The following is a 21,711-nucleotide window of genomic DNA, read 5'->3' as shown; positions in this document are numbered from 1 at the left end:
ATGGCATTAACAGATTCCAATCATTAAACAATTTGGCATTTTAAGTATGCACTGGCATACAAGACACTCATAATATCTACAGTACATTCAATATGCAAAGTTGTATAAAAGCATTCATCTTCCACACCTGTTATATCATCTGGCAACATTGTTATCTGCATACACAAACCCATGGGGGTCTTTGGTGTGCTTCTGTTTTTATGTAAGTCGTGATCTCTAGATCACAGTCAAATAAAATCACTGTAAATTTTAGAAGGAACAGAAATTTGTAGTTTCCAAATAAATTGCTGGATGTGTTATAGAGGCACACCCAAATCCTGTAATCAATAAAGTGGAATTTTAGTACAAAAAAATACAAAATAGGAAGAATTTTTAGAACAGAAGAGACATTCTGGAGTTGATTTACTAAAACTGAAGAGTGCAAAAATAAAATCTGGTGCAGCTCTTCATAGTGGCCAATCAGCTTCTAACTTCAGCTTGTTCAATTAAGGTTTGACTAAAAAAATAAATAAATAAATGGAAGTGGATTTGTTTCTATGCAGAGTTACATCAGATTTTGCACTCTAGATTTTTAGTAAATAAACCCCACCAGGTCTCTTCTGCAATAAAGTTTCCTACCTGTCTGCCTGTACTGCATATGAAGCTGCGCACACACACACACACCTTTGTGTACAATTACAGCAATGGTGAGATGAATTAACCACTTAACGTCTAGCCACGTAGACCTACGTCGGCTGACTTTGCGTGGTTATACCGGGATGATGCCTCTAGCTAGAGGCATCATCCCGGTACCGTTGTTTGAAGCCGACGGTCGGCTTTCCGTCGGTAACGACCGATGCGGCTCGGGAGCCGCTCGATCGTTACCCGGGGGGCGGGAGGGGACGTCCCCCCCCTCCCGCCGCCTTCCGTGGCTTTGCTCGGGGCTCCCGTCCCACCGGGAGCCCCGAGCACCCAGCCGGCACGTCCGCCGGCTGGATGGAGTCCCGATGAATGCCGGAAACGGCATAGATCGGGTCTCCGATGACGTAACCCGGAGGCGGCGTCCATGACTTCACTTCCGGGTTACTGTGCTGCAAAAGGCGGCAGATTTGAAAAACGGCTGTATGCAAAATTGCAGTTTTCGGCGTTTTGCATACAGGGAAGTGTAGTGGAGGGGTCTAGGGTCTTTTAGACCCTCGATCCCTCCATAAAGTGTACCTGTCACTACATATTGGTGTCACAAGGGATGTTTACATTGCTTGTGACAGCAATAAAAGTGATCAGATTTTTTATTTTTTTTTAAAAAACCTGTAATAAAGGTAAAAAAAAAATAAAAAATAAATAGGAAAAAAAAAAAAATTAGCCGCCCCCGTCACCGTTAGCTCGCGCACAAAAAAAAACGTATACGCAAGTCGAGCCGCGAATGAAATCGCTGTTCAAAACACACATGTGAGGTATCGCCGCGATCGCCAGAGCGTGGGAAATAATTAAAAAAAAAAGAGCTACACTCTAACTCTAAACTGGTAACCGGTAAATAAATTTAAAGCGTCGCAGATTGAGATCTCTATTGACCGTAGTTTGTCGCCATCCCACGGGGGGGGGGGCGCAGTTTTAAACCATAACATGTTGGGTATCTATTTACTCGGCGTGACATCATCTTTCACAATAGACAAAAAAAATGGGCTAACTTTACTGTTTAGTATTTTTTAAATGCAGTGAAATGTGATTTTTCTAATTTTTTCCAAAAAAATTGCGTTTTAAAGACCGCTGCGCAAATACCGCGTAACAAAAAATTTTGCAATGACCGACATTTTATTCTCCAGAGTCTTTGCTAAAAAAATATATTATAATGTTTGAGGGTTTTAAGTAGTTTTCTAGCAAAAAATACTGATTTAAACTTGTAAACAAAAAGTGTCAAAAATAGGCTTAGTGGTAAAGTGGTTAAACTCCCACGCATGCTACAAAACAGACTGGGCGATGTCAGCGGCCAACAGGGAGCTCCGGGACACTGCAGTGCTGGAGACAAGGAAAGTATAGTTCCACTTTAGAGTGAACCTACACTCTTAGAAGTGCAGAAACCACAGGATCGAACTATTAACTTTAATTTCAGCTGCGGCTTTACTACCCCCTTTAGCTGTAAAGAAAACGGGGGGGGGGGGGGGGGGTGTACGTATACCACAGTCACAATGCTTCGCATCACAAAAATTATCACTACTATCCCGTTTATTACCATCTGCAGAATGCAACCTATTCAACTAAATGAGAATGCCATGCAACCGATTCTAGGGCCATAATTCTGGTTCACTCTAAACTAACCTGTAAATGCTTTTAAAAGTGTCGCCTACTGATTTTGTCGCAATCCTTTTTTGAGATTTCATGGTTGCATTCGAAATTGAAGGCTTGACTGGTTTGGTATCCATTTATTCAATGCAACCCCATCTTTTTTATTTCACCCAAAAAAATGGTAATATACTGTGTTTGCAATAACATTTATTTTAGTGTATTTTTTCTTAAATACATGCATTTGATAAACAGTTGCAAAAATAATATGCAACATTAAATAAAAAAAAAGCAACTGTTTTTTTCTACAGAACACTCGCTTTCAGAAAATATCTAAAAGTTTGGGGGTGTAAGGTAATTTCCAGCAAAAAATGCAGATTTTAACACTTGTGAAACAAATGTAAAAAAATTGCCTCTATATATACAGTAAGTGGTGAAAAAAAAATCAATATCTTACATAGAAAAAGTAGATAAACCTTTAGGATTCTTGATAAGAGGGTATTCTGAGTCAGCTACATAAAGGAGTTATTCTAAACAAAACATGTGTTGGGTCCTGCCATATACAAAATGTTCTTTACAGCAGAATTAATTTCAATTACAGCCTGGTACAATACACTTAGCATGGTTGAAATATCTAGAATTCAGAGCTTTTACTACAATCTAATCCTACAAAGGTCATTGCGGGTGCTTGCCTTATAACCCTTGGATCATACCCCACTTGAAATCTGGACCGGAGGACTGGAAATTTATCCTCTATGCTCAAAAACTGGTGATTTACCACAAACATCATCACCTATGAGGCTCTCTACCTAGAAGCCCCACTGTTTCATCCATATTGGGGACTACATGTTCTAGGCCTGTACTTAAGGCCGGGGTTTGGCTCTCTAAGGCCTCAGTGCTACCTGCTCCCTCAATATAGGTGGTGTTCTCTCCTGTTCTATGCCTCTGAAACATAATGATGTTGTACACTATATTATGCTGGCCAAGAGTACAGATTCTTTCAAATTTTGTTTTTAACTGAAACATGGCATGTCTTAATTTAACACCACTTGATTGACTATATGATACTCCTCATACCCCTGATGAAAGATATGTGAATTCTCTGAAAAGTGTCAGGTGGAGGAAGATTCATCACATTTTCATACATTTCACAGTTGGTGTAATAGTAGCCTAGTTAGCCATGTCTCTTCTTTTTATATGTTGATGTACAAATAAATTAAATTTTTACGCATTTCACTTATATAGATTTTTGCAATTCCAGTGCCCTAAAAGTCCCAATAAAATGGGGGCATTTCACTGTCTGTATGCATTTACCTAAAGGGATATGGCACTTTGCCAAGGGTTGTCACATTGAGTCTATATATTGGATGTGTAACAAATTACCCCAGTAAGGCAGCTAAGATTTGACCAATATCTCTAGCACCTACCGTAAGTTTCATGATCATAAGTCCACCATAAGAAAACCAACCACTACCCTCTAATAAAAAAGCACTGCTGCCTAAGTGATTAAGTGGCACGCATAAAGGGTAATCGCCCCGGCACTCAACCATCTATAGAAGAAGAAAGGTTTTCCTGAGTGCTGCAGAGCAGGGCAGAAGTCCAAGAAGATAGATAGATAGATAGATAGATAGATAGATAGATAGATAGATAGATAGATAGATAGATAGATAGATAGATAGATAGATAGATAGATAGATAGATAGATAGATAGATAGATAGATAGATAGATAGATCTCCTCTGCTCTCCCTCTGAGAACAGAAGTTCTCGTCTTAATAAACAGGCTGCAGAGGAGATCATTTTCCTCCGAGAGCTGTAAAGAACTAAACGGAGATAAATCCTCAGTTTAATAAATGTACACCTAAAGCTTAGTACATACTACTAGTTTTTTTTTTTTTCTGTTCAACCCAGCAGGGCAATGTTAGTACAGAGATCTCCCCTGCTGTGCTTATGTGCTCTGACAGGGATACAGCCCTTTTGGCCAGAACACTCCGGAAGCCAATCAGCAGACCTTTTATCGGTCATGCCCCTTAATTTTATCAATAAAAGGAATTCATAAATAAGAGAATTCAGCAGGACAAATGATGACTATCGCAAGCTAAAAAATGTTATCTCTAAAAAACCAAGTAAAATTACTCCTTTCTGCCAACAGATTACCCACCTTTCCATCAGCTTTCTTTTCAGCAGTAGCAGTAGAGTAGTTTAGGGGCTTGGTAAGGTCTCCTTTGGCACTGGTGTCCAGAGGGATAACAAATCTGTGTGGGTAAGCCTTAGCCACACTATTATATACCTGCAGATAAAAGTTATCACATAATATGACAAACCACATTTTAATGATAGAGAAATGACAAAGATTGTAAAAAAAAAAAACGGTTTATAGTTATTTAATAACAATACTGCCTTTAGGCTCCGTTCACATGTAGGCGTTTTGGGGGGGGGGGGGGGAGTTGTTCTGCTCTAGGATTAGCTCTCAAAACGCCCAACAAGACAAATCCTATTCATTTCAATGGCCCCTGTTCACATCTGAGTGTTTTGACTCTGTGAGCAAAACGCCCAACGCTCTAAAAAGTACATGAGCTTCTTTTTGGGCAGATTACAGGCGTTTTCAATTGGTCTCTATTAAATTTAAAAACGCCTGCACAAAAAACACCTGTAAAACGCCTGCAAAAACGCCAATAAAAACGCCTGAAAAAACGCCCATAAAAACTCCTGTAATAGCAACGCCAAGATGTGAACGTAGCCTTACTAAATCCATGGTTTAACAGCATCCTGTAGAGGAGAAGAGAAGGTCTTTAACCATGGGTAAAATCTGATACTGACCTACACTGAGCTGACATAACTATTAGGCACAGAGCTTTGACAGATGAATGAGTGGTGGGGGACAAGGAGGGTATCAGTGTTTTGGGGGAGGGGCAAGGGGGTTTTCAACAGAATTTGTCATCTCACCCTCAATAGGAAAACTAATGCCTCGTTTCCACTGAGCGGATCGGTTCAGGTCAGTTCGGTACGGTACGCTAATTTGAGTGTTTCCATTATGAAAGTGGCCCATACAACCGAACCAAACCGCCCCATTCCTGGTCCTGCTTCAGATGTAGGGCCATAGGAAATGGTATGGTATGCTTAGGGCGGAGCTACTGGCGTCACCTGATAGATTCCACTAATTGGCGGACAGGAAAACTTCAATGCTCAAGTCAAATGAAAGAGCAAAACAAACACCACGTTCGGTGTAAACCCCGCATGGTCCCTGGTGGCCCGACTTGCAGTGGAAACGCTCACCTGAATAGACCGGACCATTCTAACCCTTCCAAACTGTACCGACCCAAACCGTTCAGCTCAGTGGAAACAAGGCCTTACAGAACCCCCCTTAATCAGCAAACAATTAGAATTTTACCAGCTGGAAGGATTATATATTAAATATATGATTTACCAAGTTTTATATTGAGACTTTTTGGTGAAGACCATGAAAAAAGTATTGTTTGACAATAACATAGTATATTTAAAGGTCTGGTGTGGTGGTAATATTTAAAGCACATGGTTACTAAAGAAATAATAATCCCTTTCCCAGCCACTGCAGCAATAAAATAAATATAAGCCAGTACCTTTATGCAGAAAAGATCCTTGTTACCACACCACTTCGCTCCCATAATAACCATGCGCATCCCCCTGCACAGCGGAACTCAGAATGGGCGAGGAAGGGCCGGCACTCTGAGCCAATAACATACCTCCCAACTTTTTGAAATGAGAACGAGGGACACCTATTAGCAAAAGTGTGTAGACCATAGGACACACCCCTGCCATGCTCCCATAAAGGGGAATCATACCAAAAAAATATTTGTTAAAACCCACAAGTGCTTTTTTTTTTATAAATACTATTTCTTTATACTGGCTTCTGAAATTTACAAATGCAGGTTTGAAAGATAAATAGTGCATTGTACATACAACTATTTAGATCAGACCAAAATGAGGGACAAATAAGGAGGAAAGAGGGACAGAGGGACTTTGTTCCAAATCAGGGACAGTCCCTCGAAATCAGGGACAGTTGGGACCTATGCAATAAGACTGTGCTGCAGTGTGAATTAGCTGACTGGGAACATGTTGGCAAGTAGAGGGAGCAGATTAGAAGCATTATTTTGCTGCAGCTGTTGATTCTTTGTCCAATCAGCAGTCTTGGTTGTGTGTTCATGACCATGTGTCCTGCTCCTGCAGCAGAGGTCAAGGGCCTGGTTTTACAGTGTGTTCAGGATTTCTGGATCATAAACCTGGCTAGGAGCATATTACTCCCTCCAAACGATACAAGCACCAGCAAGTAGGAAAGATCATTAAAGCAGGGCTGAAACTGCATTGGTTTATCCAGAGCTGTAGCCATTATGTGCATGGCTATAGTTCTGGGTACACAATGCAGATTTAGCACAGCATGCTTGCAAATTAGGACTTACCTCCTATTCTGCTCTCTTCCACTGATGCAGTTCCAGGCTTCCCCTTATTGATAACTCACCGCCACCGTCTCCTGTTCTTCCAGACTTGAGATTTTTCTTGTTCGGCCATTGGTGAACCACTGATGCTGTAACTCCCACCCATACATACATACAGTTGTTAAATTAGAGCAGCACCTAGCTGTTACTTATGCCAGGACTGTACACTGCACTGAGCATGAGTCCCAGGAAGGGGAAAGGCACTTAGAAGTCTCTTCTAACACAAAACTCCTACCTACATTTTTTATTTTATTTTAAAGTTTACTGGGATCAGGAGGCGAGATGAGAACTGCCAGTGGAGCAGAAATAAGGTTCTTCCCCCTGGTCCCCTGCTAGAAATGTTCCCACCCTTCAACAGTCACCTCATTTAATGCTTCTCCAGATTTACGCAGATTCTGCAGCTCAAAGAGTCCCACAGCTCCTCCATCGTCCTGACAGCAGAGATCAAGCACTATGCAATCTTGGTCTTCAAAGGCATTAATTTGATGGAAGGTTGAAAAAGCTTTGGTGTGAAAATTCACAGGGTGCTTCTAAAAAGACACATTAAAATAAACATATGTTTATAAAAACATTAGTACAACTGCAGCAAGTATTTATTAGTCCTGTATCATTCACACGGGGGCTGGGACCCATGGTCTGTGAATGGGTTGTCTGTTTATGTGGTTTGATCCGCCAGGTGCTGCGTGAAGGCAGCCTATTAAAGTCTATGGGGATGCAGCAGCTGCTTGTAGTAATTTGCCAAGGGTGCTCGTGCAGATGAGCAGCCCTGAATGCACGCCGTCTCCTTGATGTACAGATGTGCAGGATAAAGGAGGTGATCAGTTAATATACAGGTAACATATAGAGATAAAAGGAGATCATATGTATTAGACAGGAGTGGAGGTAAAAGGGTTAAACTTTACTTGCGGCTGCTGCCATGATATCTACAGTAATAAGGAACTAATGAATGAATTATTAATTAGTTCCTGAATCCTTCCTTTGTTCATTGTAAGAAGAAAGAGAAGACTCACAAGGGTGTGTATATATGTGATCACTGTGACTGGTCTCTCTATGACTAATCACTATCAGAAGGTACAGAGCTGCTTGGATTGGCACTGTACCCAACATCTGTGTGTGGACGGAGTCATCCAAGCATGGTTTGATTTACCGGTATTAACAGTTGGAACAGCCACCCAATGCTTAAAAAAAACAGCACTGCAAAAATAAGCATCCACCCCTCTGGCATTTAGCAATGGGGTTAAAGAGATTGTCATTGTAAGAAACACCAAAAGTTACTAGCAAGTAGTTAGCTCTGACACCCAGAAGTCTGAATATACCTGCAGCAGTTTTCAGTATCTTTCTCGCAGGGTAGAGTGATAGAGGTGACTAATCTCTATGCCCCCTTATATTCCTCTAGGTCTATCCCTACAAGGCTTCATACACACAGACATAGGGTGTATGGCGGTACAGCATAAAATAGATTTATATTTGCAGTTACTGGGAGCCCCATTTGCTGCATAATTCTGCCCACAGTATTATAAAAAATGCTGTACATTGGTAAATGCAAGTATATACCAGTACTCGTGTAAACCTATGTATAGCATACAGGTGTGTTCCTTAACCGAATAAAGTCTGCGTTCGGGGAATACGTTTGCATGCTGTACATGGGTTTGTACAACTACCAGTGTATGCCTGCATACAGTGTATTCTGTAATGCATGGGTAGAATTATTTAGTAGATGGGGCTCCTGGCTGCTGCAAACATAAGCATATTTTAAATTGTATGACCATACACCCTTGTGCATAAAGCATTATGGGCTGCCTCACTGGAGAAAAGAAAGCTGTAGAAAGAAGAAAAAGGTGGGCAAGCTTCGGTACGATCAGGAAGTGTCCAAGCTTGTCCTGTCAAAGCAGCCCAGGATTGGATAAATTGGGAGTACCGAATGGTGACAGAGACTCTCTAAATGTCTGTTGTTTAAAACAAGTCTGATTAGCCACTCATGCCCACCACCTTCCCCAACCCCAACTCTATATGGCTCTTTTTGGAGTTTATATGCATGAGAGGTCCTGGAAAAACACTGCAATTTAGAAAACCCAAAAATTAACATTTAAAACTTCAGTTTAAAAAAAAAAAAAAACCACCAACGCTTTAAAGAAGATTGACCAAAATGAATGCAAAATTCTCTTTACAGTGTAATTGCACTTTTGGTGCATAGAGTATAGAGTACAAACTCCAACCAAAAAATGAATGGGAATGCGTGCCAGCTCAGCTCAGATGATTTTGAGAAGCGGCTCTGCAGCATTATTGACAGTATTGCTGGATTGGGGACAAATTGACTACCTGGGGAGGCTTGATGCATCCGAAGATACAAAATAGTGTAACGTAACATTTCTAGACCATCGGATGTTGGTTAAAGCCATGCTGTATTGCTGCATGCGTTTCACTGCAATGCCACAGCTGGCACATTCATTGGTTTTTTAAAATGACAATGGCATTATGTGACCAGGTTATTGTAAGCTCCCTGCCACATACGCAGCTTTGTGCTGGGAATATGGCTCCATTCACATATAGGCGTCTTGGATCGCGGGCAGAATTTCCCTGATTCTGCCCATGATCCTGAATCATTGTAAATCGCAGGGTGCTCATGCGATTCTCGTGACTTGCAATGGCCCCCCAAACGCAGCACGATTTTGCTGTGATTGTCGCCCAATGAATCACGGTAAAATCCCGCAAAAAGAATCCTGGGAATGTGTCGCCCAAAAGAAGTACTAGAACTTCCTTTGGGCGATAGGTGTCCCCACAAATCTGTTTGCACAATTTTACCGCGATTTGTCGGGCGACAATCGCACCGCATTTGGGGTGCCATTATAAGTCACAGGAATTGCATGGGCGTCCCGCAATTTGCAATGATTCTGGATTGCAGGCAGAATAGCAGCGATTCTGCCCGTGATCTGAGACGCCTATATGTTAATGGAGCCTTAGAATCAGGAACATTAAACATCCTATTAAAAAAATGTAACAGTTCAACTTATAATAAGCGGCCCTATTTAGTAAAGAGCTCCTATCCTTAAGTGCTAATTATTATGTGCAATAAGCCAGAGCAAACAATCTGAAACTACATATTTTCTCCTGATCACACTTTCTGATTGCTTGTATGGGTTAAAGCAATAGACAGACAGACAGACAAATAGATAGAAGGAGAGAAGAGAGGATAAGAATTATTTAGCTGTTAATGCTGAATAAAAGCGGTTTGTGTTGTTGACATTAACCAATCAAATTACTCCTGCTAGTACAGATAAAAATGAAAGAGAATGGTTGGATGCTATACGAAAAACTGGAAATTATTTTTTTTTTTACCCTGAAAAATGAGACTCAAATTATTTAAAGTAAACATATACTAAGCGAGAATGAATGCATGCTCGCACTGCTTCTGAAAATGCTAGCTGTCTGGCTGTCAGACTAATTTACTGACTTTTGCATTGTGAGGCAGAGTGGTTGTAAAGTCACATATATAAATTACTTGTATTCTCTCTGTTTTAGTAAGATATAAAAAGGTAAATACTTTCTTTGCCCAACGCTGCTGGGTGGTCACATGTCCTCCCTCCACTCTCCTTCCTGCGCTGAGTACAGTGGGAGGGGCTGAGATTCCCCTCTGACATATGCAAGCTAGAAGAAGTAGGACATGTAACCACACAGCAGAGCTAGGCGTAGAAGGTATTTAGCTTTATATTTAATAAAATAAAACCTCACACTTGTACTTTATGTTTCTAAAACAGAGGAGATACAATCTCCTCTTATTCTACAGCCACAAGGGAAAAGATGCAGGAGGGGAGAGGGAGAGAGGAGAGGAGAGATCGGCACATAAAGGGACAGGGAGAGATAGAGAGGGAGGGGGGAATGCAGAGACACTAAAGAGAGAGCTGGATGATGGGAGGCATGTAATCTGACCACACTACCAGAGATCAGCAGACATGATAAATGTGCTCAGATTACAGAGGGGAACAAAGGAACAGGCATGATCAACCAGGTATTGTACAACATGTATTGGGACAAACAAAACTGCAAAAGCACTATGCTGTATATTGGGCTTTAAAGGAACAGCTTTTTTTTTTTTAAGCTTTTTTTAAACTGAAAAAGTGTCCAAGACCAGGAATTCTAAATAGCTAATCTGCATGCTTGTTCTAGGTCTGTGTCTCAAAACTGGGGCCAGAGATGACCAGGCAACTAACAATCTTAGAAGGATGTTGGTAATGGCAAACCCCTTTTATATCATGCAGGCCATGAATTCTGCAATTATAGGGCAAGCTTTTGTGTATTGATACTAATTGAAAACAATTTACCTTTCCTGTGTGTTTATTAATAACGTGGAAGACCGTGTTAAGCTCAGGCTCCCAACTCATGATCCCAGCAAAGGACTTTCCTCTAATTTGGTTGATCAATAACTTTACAATGTTCAGTCTCAGAGGCTGCTCCACAAACACCACATAATTCTCACTCATTCCTTTGGAAAAAAAGCAAAATGAAAGCAGCCATTAAAAGCCCAACTTTACTGCCTTAAAGCCTATAAAATGATTTTCTACAATTGAACTAATTCAAATGATCACACAGGTTACAAGCTAAGTGTTTACTAAGACCACATCTATCATATAGGGCAGGGATATGCAAACTGTGGCCCTCCAGCTGTTGCAAAACTACAAGTCCCATTATTCCTCTGCCTCTGGGTGTCATGCTTGTGGCAGTCAGAGCCCAGAGTCTTGCTATGCCTCAAGGGACTTGTAGTTCTGCAACAGCTGGAGGACCACAATAAGCAAATCCCTTATATAGAGGTTGGTTTAAAAAAAAAAATGCATAGCCGTTCACCAAGTGAAAATATATGTACATTTGTTCTGAGCAAATTGGGCAAAAAACAAATGTTATTAGGTTATATACTGTGCTTTTTGGATTGTAAATTGTAAATCATTCACAAGATATACCACAAATGGAGCTATGTATTCTAGGGAATTTCCTATAATACTTAGCGCCACCTAGCAGCAAAATGCAGTCTTTTGACCTTCCTGGGCCACACTGGAAGAGGAATTGTCTTGGTCCTCACATAAAAGACCTTAATAATAAGGATAGCTGATGAGCAGAAAAAGTCAGGCAGATCAGATGCTAATGACCATTGATATAGATAATGCATCTAAGTAATACAACTTAAAGTAATGCATAAAGATAAAAAACCTGACTTTATAACTAAGATAAAAAGCCTTCTGTGTGCAGCAGCCCCTTCTAATACTTAACTGAACCCCCTTTCAATCCAGTGATGTCCACGACTGTCTCAGCCTTCCAGGACTCCCCTCCTCATTGGCTAAAACACAGCAGCAGCGCTATTGGCTCCTGCTGCTGTTGATCAAAGTCTGTTAGCAAATGAGGAGAAAGAGGGGCAAGGCCAAACCACAGCTCCATGTCTGAATGGATACACAGAGCTGTGACTCGGCTTGGGCGTCCCATAGCAAGCTGCTTGCTGTGGGGGCACTTAAAGGGAGGGAGGGGACAGAAGAGCCAAAGAGGGACCCAAGAAGAGGAGGATCCAGGCTGCCCTGTGCAAAACCACTACACAGGGGAGGCAAGTATAACATGTTTGTTATTTTTATTGAAAAAAAAAAACGAAACTTTACAATCACTTTAATTTTTGTATAATATTTTTTATTATAAAATTTAAAAAGGGCAGAATAAACCTAGTGTGATATTTGACACTGTTTTTGATAAACTAACACATCAATATCTGGTTTGATTTAGTAGCAATTCACAATGAATTCTAGAGGTGCTCATCTGATATTTTGGTTCTAATTTTGCCCTTCATATGCTTTATCTTTGAAAATAGTTGCTCACAAATATAGGTGCTGCAGAAAACTAGTGACATAAGGCATTGTAAAGAGTGGGAGATTTTTCTTTGTCAAGATAAAAAAAACTTATAAAAGTCCAGTAAAGAGACACTGTCAAAATTTTCTTTGGCCGCATGTGTTTGCTAAGTGTAAATGCATGTTTACCACAAAAAAATCCATAATTTTTAGGTAGGGACGGGACAAACATTAGCCTGTTTGGTCATTCACCGGACACTCGAATTTGCAGGGTGTTCTTCCCCCCCCCCCCCCCCACGAACACCCTGCAATACACTGAGCGCTGCACAGTGCATTCTGCGCCCTGACTGCGCCGCAAGTGAGCAGCAAGTTTGACACCTCGGATTTACATTTTTTGCACCATTCACACAGAACAAATTTACACGCACTTTCACTTGATGAATGGTTATGTGAAATTTTTATAAATCAACTTTAAGCTGGCCAAACACTAAAAAAATGTTCTTATACAATTTTCCTGGCGTCATCATAGATTTAATCCAGGAAAATATGTGATAAAAAATGTTTTCAGTAGCCAGTAATTTGGCTACTTTTACATTTTATAATTTGCCATAACAAATTACAAAAAAAAAAAAAAAAAAAAAAAAAAAAAAAGCTGAGAAAGTTCATCTATTATTCTCTTTTGGATATCCACAACCCAACTCACCGAAGCTGTGATAATAGGCAGGTTTCATTTTCTCCTCTGGAGCTATGGAACATACGACTTGTGCTCCCTCCAGAGTTTCGCCTGAGCTGGACTTCTGAGGAGGAACTCTAATTATATTGTACCGTGTACCTGTAAGGAAATAAATGTCCTATGGTGCTTATAAGCTTTATAGGAGAAGTGCAGGGTTAAAAAAAAAAAAAAACAACAACAACAAAAACAAAACATACATACATACATACCTACCTGCTGCAGCATCAGTTCAATCCTGCAAACTTTCCCCTACTGGCTCTACGCCAGTGAAATGAGCGATCACGTGACTGCTGATCGCTCAGATATCAGTGTTTTCTGAGCAGAGAGTGGTGACCGTCAGTCACCCTATCTCTGCTCTGTCCCTCCAGCGCTCACTGGGCAGGAGAGAGGGCAGGATCAGTTGGTTCAGGCTCTCAGCAGCACACAGAGGCAGCAGCCTGTAAGGCATCTGGGTGGATTCCGACATTTTTTGCATTATTGTTGGGATCCCTCCAGTGTCTGCAGTAGGTATAGGATGTCAGCCGACAGGGGGCTTTAGCCCACTGTCAGCTGATTCTGGGTCACTGGAGAGCACAAGTAAGTGCACTGCTGTGGTAAACATGAGAAGTAGAACCAAAAGAACTTTGGCCATATTTCTCTTTTAAAGAGCATCACCTACAATGAAAACATAATAAAAATACGCTGATAATGGAAATTATTTAATACAATACATTCCTTCTAATGAAAGAAAGCATGTCATTACCCCAAAGGTATCTGGACAGGGAATACCAGGTACTGTAGCATTCTGGGTACCCTCTCCAGCATTCTTGGTACCCCAACTTTCAGAGCACTGTAGCGTGCGTTACTATGTGCTCACACCCCCTTTCTATATCATTGATGGCGCAAGACTACAACTGGCAGCCTTACTGGCCAACAGGCAGGAGGTGGTGGGTGAGTGGGTACTGGTCACCACCAAATGTTTTGAAATCTGCTTAATATAGCACTCCAGAATACTTAGCAGTTACGCTGGTGTTCAATATGTCAAACAGAGAATTTATTACGTTTCAGTGAGTTTGCCTGCTCAGTTCCTCTAGTAATTAAATGGTTTTATAAAAATGTAACAATATAATTTCATATAACTCCCAAGTTTTTTTTTGCAAAGATAAGTTGTACACTAGCAAACATTGTATGAATGAAGACATAATCATAACACGTGCTTACCTTCTTTCCCATAAGAATTTCCCATATTGTACACAGTCCCATCAGGATCATAATGAGGGTGTGCTGTAGCACCATTTACAGCAATGAACTTGCTCCAGTCCACCTATTCATTAACAAATAAAAAGGCAAAAAGGGTAATAAATACTCATCTGCTGTTTTGTACTGCATGTATGTGTCACCTTTATTTGCTATTAAGAAGCCTTTTTTTTTTTTTTTAATAAAATTATTAAGACCCCGTTCACACTGGGGCGACCTGTCAGGCAACCTGGTCGCCTGACAGGTCGCCGTAGGTCGCCTGCCATAGAGAAGCTGTGGACCCGTTCTAATAGGAGCGACACAAGTCGCTCCGACTTAGAAAAAGGGTCCGGAGCTTCTTTGGGGCGACCCGGAGCAACCTGCATGGACTTCAATGTTATGAAGTCCGTGCCGGCCGCTCCGAGGTCGCGGTGCGAGCTGTGCACCGCGACCTGTGAGGTCGCCCCGGCAAGTAGTGTCGCCCCAGTGTGAACGGGGTCTAAATCTGAAGACTTTTGTATAATACATAAATAAACAAATACATAAACTAGAAAAGACTACAAACAACTAAGCATGGCAGGATTTCGGAGGCACAACACAAACAGGTAAAATTTAAAGTTTATTGAGCATTTACAAAACTCATCATTTAAAAAAAGAAAGAGACATTTTTAATTTGATAAAAATCTAATTTTACATAAAATGGACCTCATTGCTCAAGACTATCCAATTTAGGGTACATGTGCTTGTAATCCGGTAATATACTTAATCAATATAGCAAATTCAATTAATTCTTTCCACAAACTCGATGAGTTTATTGGACTTAATCCACTTCATCAGAAGCTTAACAGCAGAGCATATAAATATCCACTGGGCACATACCACCACAGGGAAAGACAAGTCAAACCCCAACAGGGAGATAAAATCAACAGGTAAGGCCCCCACAAATGTGGGATCAGCGCTCAGGAGAACTCACACAGATGAGAATAGTTGTGGATGGTTCAGACTAGCAGCATAATATAAGGTTTAAAGCCTCGTACACACGCAACGAATTTCCGCCGACCGGTCGTCCATCTTTTGTCCAGAGTGCGTGTCTGTTGGTTGGAATGTGCTCTAGACTGCACACAAATTTTCCCGTAAGACAGAATTCTACTTCAGAAGTGATGTCATGTGTTGGATTGCTTTGTATGTGTTCTTTCTCTCTGAGCATGCCCAGTCTTGCTCATAAGATTTTTCCCCATCAAAATCTGTACTAATGAGATGAAAATCGGACGTGTTTTGACGGAGGACAAAAATTGTAATGCCTGCACACCAGAATTTTGTCAGCCGAAAAGTCGGAGTTGGCTGTCGAAAGCACCATACTAACAATCCGAAAATCGGCAGATCGGTCGCCGGACGAAATTTCCCGGCGGAATTTCTTATCGTGTGTATGGGGCTTAAGTAAAATAAATTATCTGATATGCTATGCCCTGTCCAAACAACTTTACAGAGGCTCACGGGTCACACCACTTAGGGATCATTGTTGGACGCTCCCGCCATGTATGACTTGTATTCAACAACACTCAATCATCTATGTATCCTGTGTGGAAATCGTCCCAGTGACATAAAATTTAAAAAAGTCTCTCTTTTTTTAAAGATGAATTTTGTAAATGCGCAATAAACTTTACATTTTAACTGTTAATTTGTGTTGTGCCTTCAAAGTCCCGCCATGCTTAGTTGTTTCTTATCTCTTTGAATAAAAATAGGGATAAGGCACTTATAGGCCAATTCGATATTCTGTAATTCATAAACTAAATAACTAATTAAAGAAAGGAAACAAGTTTAAAAAAAAAAAAAAACACATTTGTATATATAAATAAAACATACTGTATTTATGGTTTTAAAAACCTTGTCCAGTTGGAATTTTTAGTACTGATGTTCCTCCAGCCCAAGAAATGTTTCCTACACGTAAGGTGAATGCGTCGTTATTCCCTTAAGGGCTTTTTCTAGATCCATAGGACCTTTGACACAAAAGCACTTTAACTTGTGCTGCTCAGGGTGAGTGTGGGTTGGGCATTACATCGGCAACAATAAGCTCCAATTTCAAAAAAACATTTTCTCTAAAAGAAGTGCAACAGTAGTTTGATGGGATCATTTATGCTCCACATCATCATCTTAGCCCATCGTAGTTGCAGGTGTCATATGATTGGTATCTTATGTATCTGCACTTGGAAGAGCATGCTTCAGTAAAATCACACAAATAACGTCAAAGATTCAGGTCAAATAGATTTATAATGGTGAAGATGAATATCAGATGTGAATACCACCCCCAGTGTTTTTGGCAGTGGATAATGGGGTGAGATATCAGAAGTTTGGGATAGCGTTCGATAAATGCTCAAAAGGCAGGACAGTGGCTTAAGGGTAGTATCCCGTTTTGTATCACTATGGTCTTTTGTTCAAATGCCAATTGGGACACTATCTTCATGGAGTTCGCATGTTCTCCCTGTGCTTGCGTGATTTTCTTCCCCTACTCCAAAGACATGCTGGTAGGTTCATGAACTCTTGTCTAAACTGGCCCTAGTATGTGTACGTATGCAGAGGAGGAGGGACCTTAGATTGTAAGCTCCTTGAGGGAAGGGACTGATTTGAATGTACAAGTAAAGTGTTGTGTAAATTGTTGGGGCTATATAAATACCTGTAATAAATTGTCGGGACTATAAAAATACATGTAATCATTAAAAAATAATTAATTGTAATCAAATAATACATTACTTTAGAGCTCATCCTAACCATTGTTTCCCATAAATTTGAGTGACTAGACAAGCTGGAAACTACCAACATTTTTCAGCATTCAACTAATGCTGGCCAAACACTATAAGAAAAATAGTTCAAACTCATTTTTGAAAAACGAACACTCGGCCGTGAGAGAAAACGATAGTGACATCATGTAATGACCGATAAAGCATTCATTGGACATAAATGAATTTGTTTTTGTTTTTTGTTTTTTTCGTTTTTCACATATACCTAGTGCAAACAGTTTGAACAAAAACACATTAACCTTTCAATTTGTTGGTTCACCAGAAAATTTCCAAAACTTGTCCTTTGTTTTTTTTTTTGGCTCAAAAATGTCACAACCAATTATCGATTTGTGCCCATTAACTGGCCAAAAACAAATCAACTGTCCAAATTTCAGGCGTGTTTTTGTATAGTGTATGGCCGGCATTAGTCTTTTGAATCCTATAAAATACTTCCTGAAATCCATTTTTTTTTAATTTATTTTTTAATATTACCTTATCCAGTGTTTTTAGACTTGCTGGATCCACTTTTCGCATGAAATTGGTCTCCGTGCTGACATAATAATCCCCTTTATAAATCACATAGTTTACGCTACAGTTGTCAGTGGATTCTGAAAGGGATGGAAAAAAAAAAAAAAACACGAGATGTGTTTTACTACTTCAGTAAACCTTACAATAAGACCCTGTTCACACTGGGGCGACCTGTCAGGCAACCTGGTCGCCTGACAGGTCGCCGTAGGTCGCCTGCCATAGAGAAGCACAGGACTCGTTCTAATAGGAGCGACACAAGTCGCTCCGACTTAGAAAAAGGGTCCGGAAGCTTCTTTGGGGAGACCCGGAGCGACCTGCATTGACTTCAATGATATGAAGTCGGTGCCGGCCGCTCCGAGGTCGCGGTGCGAGCTGCGCACCGCGACCTGTGAGGTCGCCCCGGCAAGTAGCGTCGCCCCAGTGTGAACGGGGTCTAATACAGAGCTGGCTGCTTAAAGGCAATTGCAAAAGTAACAATTATGTCTTGGCTTAGTGCCGGTTCACACTAGTGCGGCTGCGGAGATCGCATATAATTCGGAGCGCACTGCTCCTTCATTACATGCGATCGGATGTGCGGATGCGAATTCAGCCATACACTTTGTATGGCTGAAATTTGCACTGCGCCTGCACAAAAGACGCACAGGTCCCTTTTTCAGCCGCATCAGGATCGGATCGCACAGTGGTTCACACTTGTGCGATGCGATCCTGTGCGAACTGTCAGATCGCACTGCGATATGCGATCAAACTGTGGGTGTCGTTAACATTTAATTGACACCCCATGCGTATCGCATATGGCAGTGTGAACTGCCTCTTGTGCGGATGTGATGCGGGAAGAGGCTGCGAATTCGCAGCCTTCCCGCATCGCACAAGTGTGAACCGGCACTCAGGGCCTGTTTACACCATTGTGCTGCGGTAATGGAGTGGCATTCAGTGCACCTTGGCAATGAATGTGTGTTGCAGCGCACAGTAACGCACTACTATACATTGTAGTGTATCGCTTTACAAGAAGCAGTACATGCACATTGTTGGCATGTTTAGTGCATTAGGCAGTCTGTTCACATAAATAGGTCTTAACGCATTGTGCAATAATGCTTGTACAATTATGCAGTCCAACAATATGAATAGGGCCTGCATGTTATACCATAATTGCATGTACATATAGACAATCCTAAGGGTGTTCTAAGAAAAAAAAAAAAAAAAAAAAAAAAGAACAGAGTGGCATACGGCATACTGGGTCTTGTAGCTTCCCAGGGATATCGGGGGTTTGCCAGCAGAACATATTAGGACTTTTACTTGTAAAAATGAGATAAAATCAGGACTTTTGGCTACATGGTTAGCACTTCTGTCTGGCAGAACTAGGGTTGTTAAATTGAATCCCAAACACAGCACTACCTGCACAGAGTTTGCATGTACTCCCTACCTGCACAGAGTTTGCATGTACTCCCTACCTGCACAGAGTTTGCATGTACTCCCTGGGCCTGCGTAGGTTTCCTCCCAAACTCCAAAGACATGCACAAGTTTCTATGTTTTTATGCCTAGGAAGATACCATATTTGCTTTATGCTACTAGCCTTGTATTTCCCCAAGTTTCAACCATAAGTCTTGCCAAGTACTGTACTTAATCCTAAAATGTACTGCTTTTGTATTCAGTTATTGCATGGTTTAGTTGCTTTATACAATGTTGTACTCTGTATTCTGTATTGCAATTTTTTAAATAAAAAGTTTTTAACGAAACAAAAGATACAGGAGATGGCAATGAGACCTAGAATTTTGCTGTTCAGAAAAGTACACAGGAACACAATTCTCCATAGGAAACAAACCAGTAGTTTCAGAAGAGCCAGAGTAAAGCCTGGTACACACTAGAAGTTCTCTTCCGTTCAACCCAACAGGTTGAATGAAAAAAAAATGTCAGCTCTGATCGGAGCCACTGTACTAACGAGCCAACGCTAGTACCGCAATCTCCCCCATTGAGTCAGGGACCCCTCTCCCCTCCCCCTACTAGAACACTCAAGTACAGCGAGTGCTTCTGGTTTCTGTTCGGCCGGCTGCAATACACACAGGCTGAATGTTGGCCAGTTTTTATTAAATCGGCCGAAGTAGGCCGGCATTTGGCCAATGTGTACGGGGCTTAAGACTTCTAATGGCACTTTTCCACTGCAAGTACCAGCTCGGCTCTACTCGGCCCTGCTTGGCCCGGTTTGCTTTTCCACTGCTGGTACCGCATGGTACGGTGTTGGAACGGTTCGGTACGGTAAGGTATAGGTTTGCTTTTCCATTAAAGTAGTACTAAAGTTAAGTGGGTGGGATAACAACGGGGTGGGTGGGATTCTCTGACCAATCAGTGGCTAGTAGTGACTGCATGCAAAGGATTGTGGGATATGGTACCAGTTTGATACCTGTTGGAACCACAATCGAGTAGGTACTGTTTTTTCAGAGCCGTACCGTACCGTACCGTTCGGTTCCATGCAGTGGAAAAGCGCCACCGTACCGTACCGAACCGTTCCGACCCTATACCATGCGGTACCAGCAGTGGAAAAGCACGAAGCGTGCCGAACCGTTCGGTTCCATGCAGTGGAAAAGCGCCATAATTCTGCAGCAGGACTGTGATAGATCCCTGAAGCCAGTCCTGGCCTGTGCTATAAGGTGGTTGGCAAACAAATGATTAAAACAAGCTCATTTGCAGCTGTGGATTTTAAATTTTATAAGCCAAGCGCTCTGGTTACCGTAGAAGTAATTCACTTTTACCATCATTTACTTCAGGTAACTTGTTCTATGGCTCAACTCACTCTCCTGCAAGACTAAGAATGCTGCAGCTATCTTCAGGGTTGCCATCTTTGAAAGATCAGGGAGCTCCCAATAACTGGAGATATGGGTTTTGCCCAAATATGGTAGCACTCCATTTAGAACACTTTATTGCTTAACTGTTTCAGCATCAGGAGTCGGGTCAGCTGCAGACTGAGTTCTTCCTGTCTCTGATCTACATTTGCAGGGCATAGAGGATACATTAGGGTCTGCTTAGACCATTGCTGTCTCTACAAAGAGAAATGGAACCGCTAATCTATACTGTCACACCGAAGGCATGTGATTATGCACAGCGGGAGCGGATGAGTGGGCACCGGGGACTGGATGTCTGCCGGCACTCACTGATCGTTTGTTACAGAGGCAGAACGGCAGTCTGCCTATGTAAACAAGGTAGATTACTGTTCTGACAGTAGGGAAGGCATGGATCATGTGTTCCTGCAAAGCAGAGACTAGGATCCATGCCTTCCCTTAGTAAAAGCACCTCCCACACAGTACACAAACACTGGCAACGCACACAGTTAACCCTTTGATCGCCCCTGATGTCAACCCTTTCCCAGCCAGTGTCATTAGTACACCTGACAGTGCATATTTTTAGCACTGATCACTGGATTAGTGTCAATGGTTCTCAAAAATGTCAGATTTGTCCGACGCAGTATCACACTCCTGCTATAAGTCGCTGACTGCCACCATTACTAGTAAAAACAAAAGAATAAAAAATTCCATAAATATATCCCATAGTTTATAGGCGCTATAACTTTTGCACAAACCAATCAATATATCCTTACTGGTATTTTTTTGTACAACAAATATGTAGCAGAATACATATTGGTCTAAATTGATGAAGTCAATCTTACAGGGCAACAGTGCTTAAAGATTAGAGTATTTACCTTTTTTAAAATCGAATCTGGATTTCATACGATCGTATACAGACATGCAAGGGTCTGGAGCTGCCAAAGTACCAAACTCTGAACATACAATCCGGTTCTCCTTTCTATTCTTTATATAGGCATCACTTTCCAAAAATTTGCTCGTATAGGTGACAGAGCCATTTTCAATGTGGAAGTTGTGCATTAAAGCCATGCCATCAAACCAGTGATTGTACCTGAAACAGG

The 21,711-nt window shown here is 41.3% G+C and overlaps 1 protein-coding gene across 1 annotated transcript in view; it reads right to left on the bottom strand.

The window, feature by feature from the left end:
* BCO2 (beta-carotene oxygenase 2) overlaps positions 1-21,711 on the bottom strand; it is a 303,719-nt gene that overhangs the window by 14,023 nt on the left and 267,985 nt on the right. Inside the window, exons 15-21 of the mRNA XM_082274647.1 lie at positions 21,487-21,701; positions 17,763-17,878; positions 14,482-14,584; positions 13,252-13,380; positions 11,049-11,209; positions 7,092-7,259; positions 4,419-4,547 (exon numbers count right to left, since the gene is read on the bottom strand). Of these exons, the coding sequence (XP_082130773.1) occupies positions 4,419-4,547; positions 7,092-7,259; positions 11,049-11,209; positions 13,252-13,380; positions 14,482-14,584; positions 17,763-17,878; positions 21,487-21,701 (1,021 nt within the window). The remainder of the gene's footprint in view (positions 1-4,418; positions 4,548-7,091; positions 7,260-11,048; positions 11,210-13,251; positions 13,381-14,481; positions 14,585-17,762; positions 17,879-21,486; positions 21,702-21,711) is intronic.

Source organism: Pelophylax lessonae (genome assembly GCF_965119305.1).
Source record: "Pelophylax lessonae genome assembly, chromosome: 12".
NCBI lineage: Eukaryota > Metazoa > Chordata > Amphibia > Anura > Ranidae > Pelophylax > Pelophylax lessonae.
Note: the sequence above shows the minus strand (reverse complement) of the source record. Positions and strands in the feature narration are given on the sequence as shown.